Here is a 15,761-nt window from a genome sequence, read left to right as displayed (position 1 = left end):
ACGCGCTTATTTGCAGTTTTGTTAACTTTTGAAGACTTTGTCGACAAAGCGAATGCATAGCGCCAGGTATTAGCGATGCTTTTTGTATGGCACAAACAGGCAAGTTGTATGCATTTACAGAGTAGGAGTACTTTGTTAAATTTGCGAAGTTAAGGTAAAGGAGAATTTCGTATCAGCGTATAGCAGAAATAAGTTTGCTTTGCACATGGTAATGCGCATTTCTCAGATAGGCTACCTTGAAGGGTTCCGCTTTGGACACCGTGCGTATCGCTATTTGCGTGTACTTTCACTGCGTATGCGTTTGATTACATAGTTTCGTTTTCGCAAAATCCACATATATGTGAACATCGCGACTTACTACTAGTATGCTTGCGCTAAAACTTATTGCGCAAAGCTGTGCATTCCAGCAACTCTAGGAGTCTACTCTGCGAGCGTCATTTCACGAGCGACACTCGCCTTTAGTGTCACTTCCACACTGTGAGGCTGCACATTAGTGACACTCGCTGCAGAACACACTCGGTTCGAAGTGTGTTTGGCGAACTCCCTTCACTCGGCTTGAGCACACTACATTCTGTACACGCGTGAGCAGTCGGCTTCCGTGTGTGCCACAAAACTCCTGTCCAATGCCAGCGTGCCCTTAGTTCCGGTAGAGATCAGAGCAGTGCCGATGCAATATAACCTGAACAGATGTGCGTTCACTATCTGTGGTCACGCCTGCCAAGCAGTTCGTTGTTAAGGATGCAATACATTCGCTTAATATCCGACTCAAGGACGCTAATGAACCAGACTTAGTCTCCTCGCCTCAGGCAATCACTGCAAGGATTGTGTGGGCATCTATGTGGGCTTGGATGCTAGCACTACACCTGGTATACTGTCCCCTTGTTCGTTTCTCGAAAGAAACGTCCGTCGTGGGAACAGGTGCAGCCACTTCGCCTATTTGGTGGGCGCTGCCATATTTCCAATGGGTTGTGCTAGCAGCATTGTAATTGGTGGATTCGTACAGGCATCTACTGCGCATGCACAGCACAGTCCAACATGTACGCACTCTCAGTCAAGCTGTAAACAGCGAAAAGCTTTCTATTCGGCGACAGCTTTTCTTGGCAATGAAAGGAAGGTTACGATGGCGCAGCGTCCATAACTATGCCATTGCGCCAAATAGCCCGGCTGCTCGAAGGTGCGCCTGGCCACCTGGTGCGTTGCTCTCCGCGTAGTACCGAGTCCGTGGTACTGCATTCTCTCCCCGTAGCAGCTGGCGCCATCTGTTGAAGGTTCTTGTAAATACACATGCCTAGCCAATTTGTTGCAATCAAGAAATCTTTTTTTTTTTCCTCGATTTCAAAGTTGAAAGTTGGTAGTTAATTTTGACACGAATATGTCTTTGACGAATATTAACAATACATCATGTTTCATGAGAAAACTAACTGCAAGCGGGGACTATATTCGACTGCATAGGAAAAGAGGGCGTATTTTGGCCCCGTTGCTTCCACTCCATTGCCAGAAAAAGTTGTCCTGGAGCATAGGTGCATAAGCGATAGGGGGTATTCACATGATGTAACAGGTGCCATTTTGTTGTCCAGCGCTTAGCTTCAGTGGTGCAGGCTGGCGCAAGTAGCAATAGGGCCACTAGACATGCATGTGGTGTTTTTCCGTGATCCATGTACAACAGCACGGTGGCCATTGTGACGCCAGTGAATACTCCCTTAAACATTCCGGAAGAAAGGTCCACTTCAAATTACACTTTCGTTCCTAATGTAGCACCAAGGTGTCAAAGAGACACTTAGCTTCGCTAAGTGCACTTGCTCTGAGTGACACTAAATTTGCCTGTCTGACATGGAGCTGCATAATTTATTGTGAAGAACTCAAGCAGCTCTCATTTTGAAAGCACTGCCATGTTCCTCGCTGTCGCAAAATGGGCCGCCTGGGAAAATGAGATGTTTTCATTTCACTCACAAAGCGAAATAAAAAAACAAATGAAATTGTTTTTCCTGTGTATCCTAAAAATCATGCCTGCTCATTTATTTGAAATGTTATGCAACAATTTCAACGCCCTTTTGGCAGGTAACTAGACTGTTGTGTAACCTGCAAGATTTACACATAAACCGCCAACGACTTACAATGGTTCACACCAGAGAGGCAAATTGTACCCTGCCATTTGTAGCTTATCACTGTGCGCATATGTGCCCATTTACAAAGCATCTAAAAGGAGGCAGATTATGAAGTGGGACCCTGTTCCTTATGAAAAGGAACGAACGTAGGGATTTTATTTATTGGCCTTGCCTTAAAAAGCTCCCTTTCAATTCCAGAAAATACTGCAACCGTCACATATGGTTGGAAACAAAGCTAAGCATGTAGCAGCTAGAAATCATATTTGAGGGCTGACATCTATCAAGATCATCAAATTGCACAATGATGCTTATCACTGCAAAGTTTGAGCACTTTCTTCTTCCTATGGGAAGCACGACATTAGCACAGTCAACTTTTCAGAGAGCATGCCAGTGCTGATGGGCTCATGGCTAAGCTGGTCGATAGCACCAGTTTTGGAATTGCAATGCCTTCCAAGCTTGGTGCAATGCCTTCTGTCCTGACCAACCTCGCCAACAGTACAAAGATTTCCCGGCTTATGCTGCAACCAGTAAGCGACTATGTCTGGGTGATTTTGCAAGGCTTTGGCAGAAGCTTGCCAGACTCTGCTCATACGCATTTCATGCAGTGCACGGAATACTTTAGCATTAATACAGAACATCTGGTGTGGTTATATGCAAGAGCGCTTGTTGCATTCTTCAACGTGAGCAACCAAGCCTTTTTTCTAGGCCTGTATAAAAGAAAGTGACGTGCAAAGTGGCTGTAGTTGATTTATTCAACCCTCGATGAGGGACCTGACCTTATGTACATGTGTATAATGCCACTAGTGCTTTATAAGACCGTTATATCAAAGTCGCCTGAAGGCCATTGGAAAAGCAAAAGTGAACTGTTGTATTTCAATTCCACATATTTGTACAGACATAAAACGAAGTCATCAGAACAAAACATTATTGTTTATCTGGTCACGGGGAGGGAGCTGTACTTTGCATAAAACAATTGATTGCGTGCTTTCTCAAACCACACATAATTACAATAAATACACCGCAATTCTTTACGGACCACACTAAACAACTGGGTGTAAGCTTCATAAACAACTGCTCATACTCTTATTGGACCATTAAATACAAGATTTCCCTAAGACTACTTCATCAAAAAATGTCACATCCAACGCCTTCAAGCCCTTTGTACAAGCACAACTCATGTGATCTTGACTTGCAATATGAACTAAGCAACACCTAACCGGAATCCCTAATAGCATCATCAACATGGAGAACCATGGTCATTATCACAAGCAAAGGCAAGAATTAATTTTTATCTCTGCAGAACTTGCACAGAGAGCAACTTATCATTAATTACACAAATAATATAATAAACAACATTCCCCTAATGCAGCTAGCGCAGGCTGCATGCGCTGTAAACAAAGCATCTAGTATGTACAGGCACTCCACTTTGGAAGTGAACAGGCCACTTTGGTTTGTCCAAGGTCGTGGCAGTGTCAATGATCGAAACACTAGCTTGCAGGGCTTACGAGAAACACACTTCACAATGTGGCCAGGTCGACTCTTAAGAAAAACAATGGCTGCCGTGCAAAAATCTGTTGCGTCCACCTCTGGGTAGTCGGTACCACCACTGTTTTCGGTCACGAGGCGTTCCTGGCCGTCGCTGACTCGAAGCACTGGTCAGAAAGGATGGCAGGCCGCGTCACACCACATAACGTCCTCGGGTCTTCTCTTGCGACGAGCCGCAGTACTCGTTATATATGAGCTTGGCCAGAAACAAGTGGAACACCACAATGAGAAACGTGATGGACACCCAGAAGAGGGCTGGCAGACCGCCAAGTTGATGACCGTGCCTGTGTAATGCGATGACGTGGTGCTCGTGCGCTGGTGCTGAAACAGTTAAAAACACAGGCCAAAAAAAAAAAGAATAAAGCTTCTGTTTTGCAATTTGTTACTACTCTCAGGGCCAGATCTTTTTCTGAAGTACCAGCTGCAGCCTTTCATGCCATTTGAAGTTGAAAGACCTCGAACTGCATTTTTTATTCTGTTACTTTATGCTTTGTCACGTACATGAATACGCTTTGCAGCGAGAGCTTGCAAAATGAAAACGCACAAATTGTATGGGGATATTCTCAGTACTTCCATAACCCCCTCAAATCAAATAAAAGTTTATTTGTAATCGAGACTTGCTACATTAGTGCGAATGCAGGAGGAGGTCCCATAGCTAATGGCTGCACCGGGACCTCCTGCAGCCTGCTTTTCCCGCACAAAAGCCTGAAGGTGCCTCTTGTTACAGAGTAGAAATAATAGCCAGGACTAAGCAGCTCTGGCTTTCACACTACTGCGACATGCACACAAAAGATGTATGGCATGAGACAGGCTGCTTTCCTTTTACACAGATTCTCCCGTTCTCCAAGACAGCCGACAGTTAACCCATATATGCCTAGCGTCCTGCATGTAGGACAATGCTTTTGTAAGTAGCAGCTCTAGAAGTTTATTGTGTAAAAGCTTGTGCCCGCTAGCGTAAGTTCTAGAGGGTCTAAATATCTTCTGTGCCAGGGTTGTGTCGTGTGTGTTGAGTGCATTCAGAATGATCCGCCAATCCGCTCTGGACGCCGTTTTTGAAATTCTACCCTATCGAATAATTGTGATTCTGCAAGAAAAATTATTTTTGCACACTGTCGTAAGAAATCCACCGCGCATCATGAGAAATGTGATTTTAAAGTAGATGTCAAATGTTTGAAGCTTTACCATACGTAACAGGTAGCAAATTTGCCAGGTATCCTACATTACAGGACTGCTCAAAAGTCAAGTGTTGAGAAACATATTCCCGCCAATAAAAGGACGATTCTGAATTGTGAAGTGAAAATACCTAATCATTTTTATATTTAAATTCATTTTAATTTTTTCATGTCTCTGAAGTTACAGCACACATGGGTTAATGACATGAAAGAGAGTCCTTCCCAAAACACTACATGTTTATATATCATACTTTCACATGCACCACTCCACAAATAGTCAAAGAAAGGAAACGAAACCCATGGGCTTGTCACCCTTTTGCATGATTTGTCAGATCTTGGGACGTGTAAATACACAAGGGTCATACCTTCCACAACTTCCTTGACATGAATGGTCTGGCTCAGCTCCTTCATGTGTTCCAGATCTGAGGTAATGTACAGCACAGCCGTGACTGGCTCAGTCACCTTCACCGGAAATTGCTTTGCCTTGAAGCTGCACAAGAAATATTAAAAAAGAAAAAGCACTCACCAAAAAATTTGAGGGCAGTTTGGGATGTGTGTGAGATGTGGACAAAATGTTTCTTTCAGCTCTCGAAGCTATGTGTTGCTGAACATAAACTTGTCCGAACACTTGTAGTGGCGCCCTATTTCCAAAGCAGCAAGTACGATTACCGATACAATGTACATACAGCAAAACCTCGATGATACAAATCCCACTGGGTCGCGAGAAAATTCATATCACCGGATGTTTCATACTATCCAAAATGAACAAAATAAGCATGAAGCAGCATGGAAAATCTACTCATGCAGATATATATGTTTATGGCTGATGGCATTTATTTATGACCACATGGCCACAGCTCACTATATATTACTTGCATTGCGTGCAGCGAGACTGGCAATAGCGATGTGCGGGTCGTACATCACTGCTCCTTGTGCGTACAGTACAGCAAGCAATCGCAGAGTCAGTGATGTGCAGGCCGTGTGTCGCCTCTCACTGCTCATGGCTCATGCATTTCTATCATCCGTCAAATGTTCAGAACATCCGAAATTCTGTGCATTGTACCCAACGCACTCCGGCCGGGGAATTTTACGAATTCGTATCAATCGAATTTGTACCATCGAGATTCTACAGTAGCTACACCGCCACAGCTCTCGAGAATGGAATGGCAGCCCATACTCAAGCTTCACTGGTGGGTCAAGGCATCCGCCGTCGCAGGCATAGTAGTCACGATCACTCCGGTCAAGCCAGACCCGCAGCAGGGCCTTGTTGTCGTCACCGAGGACCACACTCACGTTGAGGTGCGTGGCGTTGCCGTAGCTGATGCGGCGGAAGAAGAGTTCTCTGTGCAGGTCCTTCGGTTGCGTGTTGAGCTCCAAGTGGCTGTCCTTGAACAGGAAGGCACCGAGGCTCAGGACCACAGCTTGCAGCACACCTTCCGCACCTGTTTGTGCGACAGGTCGAAGCAGTGGAAGAACAGGAAGCACAAATGTTGCAGTCGTCTTCTAAACAGGGCGTCAACATAAGCGTGAGGATGTGTTGCATTATAAACATACTATACGTAATGACACTTCATTAAAGTCATCCTGCTGAGCCCAATATGGTTTTCTATTTTGTCACAAATGTGTGTCCTAAGCTATCGTCTAATAATGCCTTTAAGAACAGCATTTCCTTTGGCGGAATTTTAGCCCAGGAGAGGTGAAAAATGGGTCCGAGACGAAACAAAAGAGTCATAAACATAGTTTACTCCACACAGCAAACTTCTCAAGGCAAATGAGATTGCCATAGGCATGTGAAATCTTCAAGCTCACATAAATGTGGCTCAGTGGTTATGGTGCTCGGCTGCCGACCCGAAAAATGTAGGTTCGATCCCGGCCACGGCAGTTGAATTTCAATGGAGGCGAAATTCTAGAGGCTCGTGTACTGTGCAATGTCAGTGCACGTTAAAGAACCCCAGGTAGTCGAAATTTCCAGAGCCTTTCACTACGGCATCCCTCATAGCCTGAGTCGCTGTGGGACGTTAAACCTCCATAAACCGAATCAAACCAAATATGGACTAATGATTAGAGTTGATGCTGCTATCCATGGTTTTGCTCGATTTCCATGGTTCTTCTCTGCTTAGATTAACAAAATGCTTGTCACATACTGCTTAGAGCTGTGGTTGTGACAGCCAGATGAACAGGTGACTGATGATAAACACAGAGGCAGTTTCAACATAGGCAACACTTTGCAACACATAAGATAGCACTGACAAAGCTCAAACCGAGACACAGTAATGAGAAATGTTTTTAAATACAGCTCCTCTACCTATGCCACAGAACACAGTTCTAAGCTATGCTGTCAAACTATTGCCAGGAGTCACTGGTGGTTGGGGCTACAGAAAGGCAACGAAAATAATCTGACTACAAGATAATTGACATGATGGTAAGATAAGAAACACACACCTGTTTTGATGAGTTTTGAGCACCCTTGGTTTTCCAGTGTCAACATCCACAGGTTTACTGCATTTGTAACTGACTGCAGATTGGTTGAGTCAGGCCATAAAGTGGAGGCTTGCCTGTAAATACACAGGTGGCCTATTTCAGAACCTTGTTTCTTAACTATATCATATTTAGTTTATCGTCACGTTTATGCTGAAACCAATGACAATCTGAAAGCCAGAATAGGCTGTTTGTATCAGTTGAAGGTCATTGAAAAGGTCAGTTGAAAGAAATGATACAGAACACACCCTGAGAGCACAGTATTCGAAGGTTGTGCAAGGAAACGTGACATATGCAAATTAATGTCATGCAACTTTGACTACCTTTAGCTGTACGCACACCAGAGTTAGCATCAGTTTTACATTATAAAGTAGAATCAGGGCAGGAATACTGACAATGCAAGCTAAAAAATGTTTGAACCAAGCGTGGTTACTATGTGGTTCTCGATATCAACGTTCCAGCTCACATAATTACTAAAGTCAATTCAAAGTGAAAACAGTAAGAGCCATCGAAATATTTCCATGCAGTATACTCAAGAGAAATGATCTCCTTTGATGAAAATTTTTTGATAGAGAGCTCACCTGGCTGAAAGTAGACAGGCAAGATAAAACCTGCTATAAGTTCAACTAAGGATTTAAATACAAAAGTGGTTAGGAAACTGAACAAGGCACTCATCAATAACAAACAAAGTGAGTGGGGTGAGTGACACAAGTTCGGGGTGAGTGACAGAAGTTCACCTTTGTGTTTTGCTGCTACAAAGAGCAATTTTATTTCAAAAACAATGTTTTTGTTTTTATAGTCATGGTAAAGTATTTCCTAATGACTTCAGCTTGTGGGAACTTTCTTCCAAGCTTTGAAAACAACTGCCAGACTTCTTTAAGGTCCTTCAAACCACCTTTTTTAGAAATATGCAGCACAACAATGCTTATACTTTCCCCATAATAAGGATGCCTTAAGTTCAAAAGTTCTTAGACTGGGCTCTGTGGATTGCTTTGTGAGTTCCCCAAACACCTAAATCCAAGCACACCTTAACCCCCACCTTTACTAGGGCAGGAATACTGACAACGCAAGCTAAAAAATGTTTGAACCAAGTGTGGTTTCTATGTGGTTCTCGATATTATTGTTCCAGCTCACATAATTTTGGGACTCACAATACTGTATAACTGATTATAGTAGACTGTCTCTCTGCAACCAGCCATTATCACATAATTTGGACATTTTTCTGAGAAGTTGTGCATTTGTACGCATTTTTTTGCATGCATGGCTAGGTGGGAAGGGCAGATACAAAAACACCTGGGCCTCTTTAGCACCTTTGGAAAGCAGAGACATGCAGCGTGTGCAGCACTCACAGGGTGTGGTGGCCACCGTAGCAGTGCTCCGGGTAGGCGAGGAGCGCCTGCAGCTCCCGGTGCTCTGCCGGGCCGGTGTTCCACTCCGACGCCAGGGCGCGCACGTGCGACAGTATGTAGTAGATGGTGCCGTTGATGACGTCTCCATTGAGCGCACCGTATGCCTTGGACTGACTGATGCCAAAGCCAGTGCTCCAGAGCTGCACACGGGATGGGAGGTAAACACCTGCCCAATCAAGCTTGAGACCAAAACGTCCCCCAATTTTGAAATGAGACAGGGATGACTCTTATAAAAGGATGTACAGTTTGACATTTGGTAGAATGCATCTTGAAACAGCGCAAAAAAGACAAGGAACAAGGAAGAAACCAACAGGACAGAGCGCGGAACTTCAACTGGTTTATTACAACAGTGCGTCACATTTATACAATCATCGTAAACACATTGTAACATGACAAACAATCATCACGTAACACTGGTGCGCAGGCGTGTACGGGACAGCATGTAATCTAGATATGAATACTCTTTATCAGACAGGTTTACCAAGGTTTTGTTGACACACGAGCCGAAACCAGTTGAAGTTCCGCGCTCTGTCCTGTTGGTTTCTTCCTCGTCCCTTTTCTTTTTTGCGCGGTTTCAAGATGCATTCTACCAAAAGTCACCAGCTAGCCCGTCTCTCTCTATTATACTTGACTTTTGGTAGTGGAGTTCTTAATGAGGGGGGCTCTTCTAGTAAACTTGATGCTTATGGAATCGAGGCATGAGATTGAATAAACTGAACATAGCGATTGAGTGAGTTGGAACTAATGAAATTCCACCGTACTTGCATGGCTCAAGCTAAGGGCTCACACCAGCCATCGGTTTAATGCAGGATGCCAAAATGTCTTGAAGCCAGGGAGCCACAGGCACCCAACACAAACAGTGAACTATGTTTGTTCTTTAACCCAACTTTATTTTACTCTTCTACGTAACTTTGCTTTCTTTAAAAACTGTTTTCACTCCTCTAAGTAAGAGGTACACGAATATGGCTCTGTGTCCACTGCTCCAAAATTAAGGTCTCAAGTCTCACCTGACTCCAAGCGTCGACGTGCATGTTTCGAAGAATGTGGCTTTCAATGCTCACAACCCTCTGCATTTCCTGCAATGTCAGACGAAGCGATGAGAAAAGAGTTGACGATCAAACCACATCGTGGAAAGTGCATTTCATTCAATTATTCCGCTTAAATCAGTAATGGCCTCGAAAAAGATTGGGCATGGTCAGAGCTGCCATGGTGGTTCAATGGCCACAGAATTCTGCTGCTCGGCTATAGTTCGTACCTTTACTTCCTAGCCACAGAGGTCATCACTGGTGAAGGTAAAATGCAGTAACAATTTCGTACTAAGATTTCAGCGTTTTCAGGAGCAGATGGGTTTGACTCCCACTGCTAGCCGGCTACACACCGGTTTAGTCAAATGGGTACAAGCTTATCCCTCGGGTTTCCAGGTTGAATAGCTTGGGAAAGAAGCCTGTGCCTTCAGATCCTGTCATTGTGAGCTTGAATAGGCACTTCTAGAAAAACCCTAGGTGGTGTAAATAAATTTGAAGCCCTCCAGTACAGCGTACCTTACAGCCCAGCTGTAGCTTTGGTACATACAAAGACCTATTTATTATTATTTTTATGCATACCAAAACTACCCTGCGGGCTATGAAGGCCACCATATTTAAAGGCTCCAGATTAATTCTCATCACCAAATGGTTTTTTTCAACACGCACCAAAATCTCGGAACACAAGGGTTTGGCATTTCACCTCCAATGAAATGTGGCTGGTGTGGCCTGGAATCGAACCCAAGACCTTGTGCTCGGTAGCAGAATGCCACAGTCACTGAACCATTCATTGCGGTGGGTACTGGTATGTAAGAATGTAGACATCAACACTTGCCTCCTTGAGGAATGACTGGAGCTGTGAAACTGCAGATGGGTACTCCTTTGATTTCAAGGGCCCCGAGTAATCCACCAATGTCTGTATCCTGAGCACTGTGGAACTGAAATGAGTATTAGCAGGTAGTATTAATATCATTCTAATGGTTCTTCTCTCATAGGGCTGTTCCTTAAGTTGGCACAGTACAGACTAGGGTTTGGAAAAGTAGGTTTCCCTCATTCCGTGAGCAAAGTTAGGTGACATTAGGTGACATCTCCAGGCGTCAATGCTTCATGCTTCCTTTGTCTTTACTTAAACTCTTCCAGGAATTGCAGGCTATTTGTCTTCAAAAACCATTTCTGTTCATCTAAATTGCTTATACAGGCCTCAAGGAAGCCGAATTGTCATGTTTGCAATGCAAAACATGAGCTGTTATTTCATCACAGGCATGAACAAAATTTCTCACAAAGCATCATGATCCTTGGAAACTGCAATATCAAAACAACAAAATTTGCTAAATAATTACTGCAGAGGTCAAAGATCATATATTTTTCTTGAAGGTGCACATTATGCTGCATTCCGAGAAAAACAACTATATCATTACAGGCGAAAAGATCTGTCTACGCACTAATATCAAAGTACATGCTACTGGGGTCACTGTCTTGAGAAAAGGAGCATCTGCATTTGCAAGCAAACATACGAAAGCATCTCAGTTGTGATAAGAATGATGCCAAATTTGTATGAAACAAAGAAATCACTGCTACCTGTACAGACACTCAAAAAAAAGTCAAAAGTTAGCAATGTACAAAATTGTTGTAAATAAGGAAGCGCAAAATACCGGACGACGGACAGAGTAAGGGACACAAAAAACAGGTTCACGAGCGCTCGTGAGCCTGTTTTTTGTGTCCCTTATTCTGTCCGTCGTCCGGTATTTTGCACTTCCTAGTTTACAACATGCATCACCAACTAGCCCGGCAGCTTGCTCTCCTGAACTGTACAAAATTGTGTATAGAGCACAAGAAGGAAAGGATTAATGAAGCATGCACCATTAAGAATTCTCTCAACCTTTTACCAAAGCAAATAATCAAAGCGTGAGACATAAATGGGTACTATTTGTAAGACCATCCAGACAAAGCAAATATCAGAAATCAAGGAATCCTACCTCTTTGGCTCAACTGTGACTGTGTTCGGTAGCTTTGGCGTGACAAGAGCAAAGGCAATGACTGTGTCCTTTGCGCTGCCAGTCGAGACCTTGCCATGCCAGATGATGTTGTCCTGGCCATACCGGTCCTTGATCCTTTATTAAACACAACAAGAATGAAGCTGAGAAGACTGGACCTCGAACAAGCATTCTTGTTGAAGAAAAACATAGTGTGTGTGTGTATTTGTCAGAATATTCTATAATGAATTAAGGACAAAGCAGTTGCAAATCTCTGACACATTTCTAACATAGCTCTTCAAAGCATCAGTGCTGGAATCTTTGGCCAGGTCATTGTGTTGCCACTGCCTGCCTCCTGGTTCTCCATTTCTGAGAGCTGCAGTCATGCTTACCAGCCTTTAAAAACACTATTCTGGTCCTTGATCACACTGGTGCAGTAAGTTTAAGTTATCCTTGTCTTTCTTGGTTACCATAATTTACAGTTTCATCTACCGTCCTCACGGGGAGTAGTTACCTGTAGGGAAAGAACTTCAAATACTATTGTGCACTGCAAACAAAAATGCCCCACACATAAGCGGCTATGTTATTTTGCCACCAACTGGTCACAGGACCAAGTTTCTAGTTTATTATAATGTAAATTACTGTAAAATGCACTGGCCATCCACACACAGGCAGTAGTAACACAAGTACATGTGGTGCCACCTGTAATGCCCCAATACAAACTGGCATCTTCAAAAGTTCTACATTCTTTTAAGTGGCTATCAATTAGCTCTAACGGAAGCCACTTCTTGGGTTTGCAAAGTTCTTCCTCATTTATATATTCTCCAGTATGTTTTCTATAGCTTGAGACTTTAACAGGGCTTTGTAAATCTTGCATGCGACTTCAAGGCAAATTCGTTGAATGATGGATTATTTAGACTTGTGCATTTAAATGGTGAAATGAATAAGTGCGATATTCTTTAGGTTGTCCATGTAAACACCACTAAACAAGTATGATACATGGTCACAATTAAACAATTAAATTTATCAGCCATTCTCCTTTGTCATGAACCTACCCTCCTGTCCATGCCTGGTCCTTTTGTGTCATAGCTGTCATCCCAACTAGTGTTAAAAGTGGTCCCCAATACCATATGTTCACAAGTAAGAATTCCTCCGTTGAGTATTGCATAGCCTTCACCATCACGCTGCACCTGCCATACACGCTGGACGCGCCATGCATGCTATGGTAATGAAGAAAGATGGATAGCTGGGCGAGTTGGTGATAATAGTTCACTGTGGGTGGTATAGTGCGAAACAGACAAAAATAGAGGACAACAAAGATGAGCGCTTTGTCGTCTACGTCTGTGTATCATCTGTTTTGCACTGTGCCACCCGCAACTAATAATGGAAATGAATCGATACATAGGAACTCCTTCACATAACGTCGTTACTTGCATGTAACTTATAATGCAAATCGAACAAACCCAAGAGGCTTTGCCTGAAGGTTTTCGGTTGTGGATCCCTTCTGCTCAATGCCAAATGTGATTGGATCAGACTGTAAAATGCAAACAAACGAGGAATTCAGACAATGTCAGCAACTTCGTCAGAAAACTCGTGTCCCAATTAACTACACAAGTTAGAGCCAGGAAATGCAATTTTTCCCACTCACCAGAGGGTTCACAATCTTGACGCTTTGCACAAGTAGGGACGGTATTGTTCGGTGGGCATAGTAAGTGTGACTGACACTGATTGTTTTCCTTCTCTGTAATGCAAAGTGCAGTGCTGCACTCAGACAATGCACACAGTCAGAACCACCACCACTACGAATTCACTGTGACACCTCCGGCAGCATTTAGGTTCCACGAGGCACAGTTAAATCTCCTTTGCATAAACGGCATTATTTTCTACATGACACTACAACAATCTAAAGGATATACACAGCAACAGTTCACGAGATTACTCCCGAGACAGTAAAATTTTGCGCAACCTGTTGGAATTGCAATTTCATTACCCTGGCTTGGAATCTACGCTCGCAACATCTCTCATAGCCACATGGAAATTCTTAGCAAGCGACTCTAGTTAAGAAATTAGTTCTTTAACTTTGCAATAAGGCATGCTCACCTTGTTGAAACATTGATACCTAAAAACGGTGCCTTTCACAAAGTGCACCACATTTCCTTCTGAAAAATTATGATACGAAAACAGTCAGACAACTCTGCATGCAAGATGGGCAAACAAATGAAAACTCTCTGCTCGTCAGCAGCAAGACTTGCTAACCTTGATGAGATGCCTGTGGGTACGTAATCTCAACTCCAGGATGAAAAGGCAAAGCAAGAGACAGGGTTCGGTTGTTGAATACATATAGGGTATTGTCATCATCCACAGAAAACCCAATTTTGCCATTCCCTGTAACAAGGAATTGCACAACATGCAATTATTACAATGTCTGGGCTAAAATGCTAACAAGCGCAGCAATCAACTGCCTTAAAACTCACCGACAAATGAAAGCAGCCGCTTGTCGGTGGAGCTCTCGTAACTACGATACAAGCTGGCATCGAACTCTCCCACATCCCGCAGGAATGGGTCAACGTTCAGAGCTACACAGCCGATACTTGGATCTGGTAGTGAAATAAACAAGAATAACATTAATTTGAATGCCACGAACCAAACATGGTCAGGTTCCACTGGGAACAGCCTTACTGCTCACCGATCATTATAGGCGTCTTTCGTCGCACCCATCGAAACAGGGATGGTCCGATATACAGGACCAAAGCAAGGATCATCATAACAAGCAGTAACATTTTTCTCGATCTGTGGAATGACCGTGCACAGATATTACCACAACAATCAGTGAACACTCATGGAAGAGAAGCAATAATGCGTTTAAGTGTCAGTTGCCTGAGCTCGGAAAAGCGAAATCAGTTTCAAAGTCTCGTGACAACACTGATGAGAGGACACCTTAGTGCTCATCGAACGGCATGCAGGTCAAGCAATGTATTTCTTCTCACTTCAATAAAACATTTCAGTAAAACAAAAATGAGGAAAACGAAAATAAAAGCGAAAAGCAGGCATGCGCAGAACACAGCAAGCATGATGTAGTACCTCTTAAGCACGAGTTTCGGGTGGTAATGAGCATGCCTAAAACAAAAATCAGCATAAACTCATTAGGAGGAAGGAAATCATTGGGGCGCGGTAGAGAAACGTGTAGCGACAAGCTGTGCGGTGGTTGGACACGCTCTTTCTTTTTTTCTACTCACGACAGGTAGCCATCGCAGAGCCGTTTGACTCTCCGAAATTTCTCCCCAATATCCATGATTGTGGTGTTTCACCTGTGGGAGCAGACGAATAAAACGTGCCACCGCCACGCTCAAGCAAGTACAGTACGTCACCACCGCAGTTCGTTTGCACATCTCGTTAGTGATACATCACTTATTTTAAAACCACAAGGTCATTGACTTGACGTATTTGTTTTTCGTGAGGACGCATGCGTTTCCGCACAGCCGACATTTGCAGCACTGACACATGCAAAATCTGCGGCATCGTTGGCACCATGTTGCGTGGTAGCAAGACAGGCCCAAAACGAACGTAAAGCTAACTCCTGTGACACGAATGCCGTGTGACCTGACAGCTGCTCGACTGCAGAGAGTAATCGGCGCACTGCAGACGCTGGGCGTTCCCAAAATCGCAGGGTGAACGCGTGATCTCGGCGTACACACGCAAACTTGTTTGCGGGTTTCCGAAGTGATCGTGGGTAGCGTACCTAAGCTTGCAACCATGTGGGACTGCGTAGACGTTATTGAGGCCGGTGCAGTTGGTCAGCGCTGCACGGATGCTCGGTCTATTCGGGACATCACGAGGTAATAATAGTTAACTTTAACCACCCCTGCACCATCGCCGAACATCTGATCGCACAGCCACTCCACACGCAGTTGTTGACGTCGTGCAACACTGGACTGCGGTCCCGCAGGGAATGTTCACGTGGTGAGTGGTCAACGCGCAAATTTTGAGAAATAAGCGCAACTTTATTGCTTAAACCCATACTTCTCGATTTTTTATTATTAATTATTTTTTATGACTT

The 15,761-nt window shown here is 43.8% G+C and overlaps 1 protein-coding gene across 2 annotated transcripts; it reads right to left on the bottom strand.

Annotated features, from left to right (window-relative positions):
- Window positions 1-2,836: 2,836 nt before the first annotated feature.
- LOC144111162 (uncharacterized protein KIAA2013 homolog) lies at window positions 2,837-15,645 on the bottom strand. Of its 2 annotated transcripts, XM_077644326.1 has the most exons (17): window positions 15,444-15,633; window positions 14,941-15,012; window positions 14,786-14,821; window positions 14,391-14,494; window positions 14,179-14,301; window positions 13,961-14,089; window positions 13,805-13,863; window positions 13,353-13,445; window positions 13,168-13,238; window positions 11,708-11,842; window positions 10,567-10,669; window positions 9,717-9,785; window positions 8,650-8,849; window positions 7,265-7,377; window positions 6,000-6,264; window positions 5,188-5,312; window positions 2,837-3,971 (listed from the first exon to the last, which is right to left on the bottom strand). In XM_077644326.1, the coding sequence occupies exons 2-17, from the start codon at window positions 14,994-14,996 to the stop codon at window positions 3,784-3,786; spliced, it is 1,869 nt and encodes a 622-aa protein (XP_077500452.1). In that variant the 5' UTR covers window positions 14,997-15,012; window positions 15,444-15,633; the 3' UTR covers window positions 2,837-3,783. The 2 variants fall into 2 exon arrangements, with proteins under 2 accessions (XP_077500452.1, XP_077500453.1); XM_077644327.1 differs by lacking the exon at window positions 14,786-14,821 and having other exon boundaries at window positions 15,444-15,645.
- Window positions 15,646-15,761: the final 116 nt, after the last annotated feature.

This window comes from Amblyomma americanum, chromosome 11 (genome assembly GCF_052857255.1).
Source record: "Amblyomma americanum isolate KBUSLIRL-KWMA chromosome 11, ASM5285725v1, whole genome shotgun sequence".
In the NCBI taxonomy this organism is placed as follows: Eukaryota; Metazoa; Arthropoda; class Arachnida; order Ixodida; family Ixodidae; genus Amblyomma; species Amblyomma americanum.
This window is presented reverse-complemented; position numbering and strand designations above follow the sequence as displayed.

What these genes read in the sequence shown, in the direction of transcription:
- LOC144111162 (XM_077644326.1), bottom strand. Translation starts at nt 14,996, where the DNA reads ATGGATATTGGGGAGAAATTTCGGAGAGTCAAACGGCTCTGCGATGGC. An exon ending in CTCTGCGATGGCTACCTGTC is followed by an intron (nt 14,822 to 14,940) that starts GTGAGTAGAAAA and finishes TTTTTGTTTTAG; the next exon opens with GCATGCTCATTACCACCCGA. An exon ending in CCGAAACTCGTGCTTAAGAG is followed by an intron (nt 14,495 to 14,785) that starts GTACTACATCAT and finishes GTCATTCCACAG; the next exon opens with ATCGAGAAAAATGTTACTGC.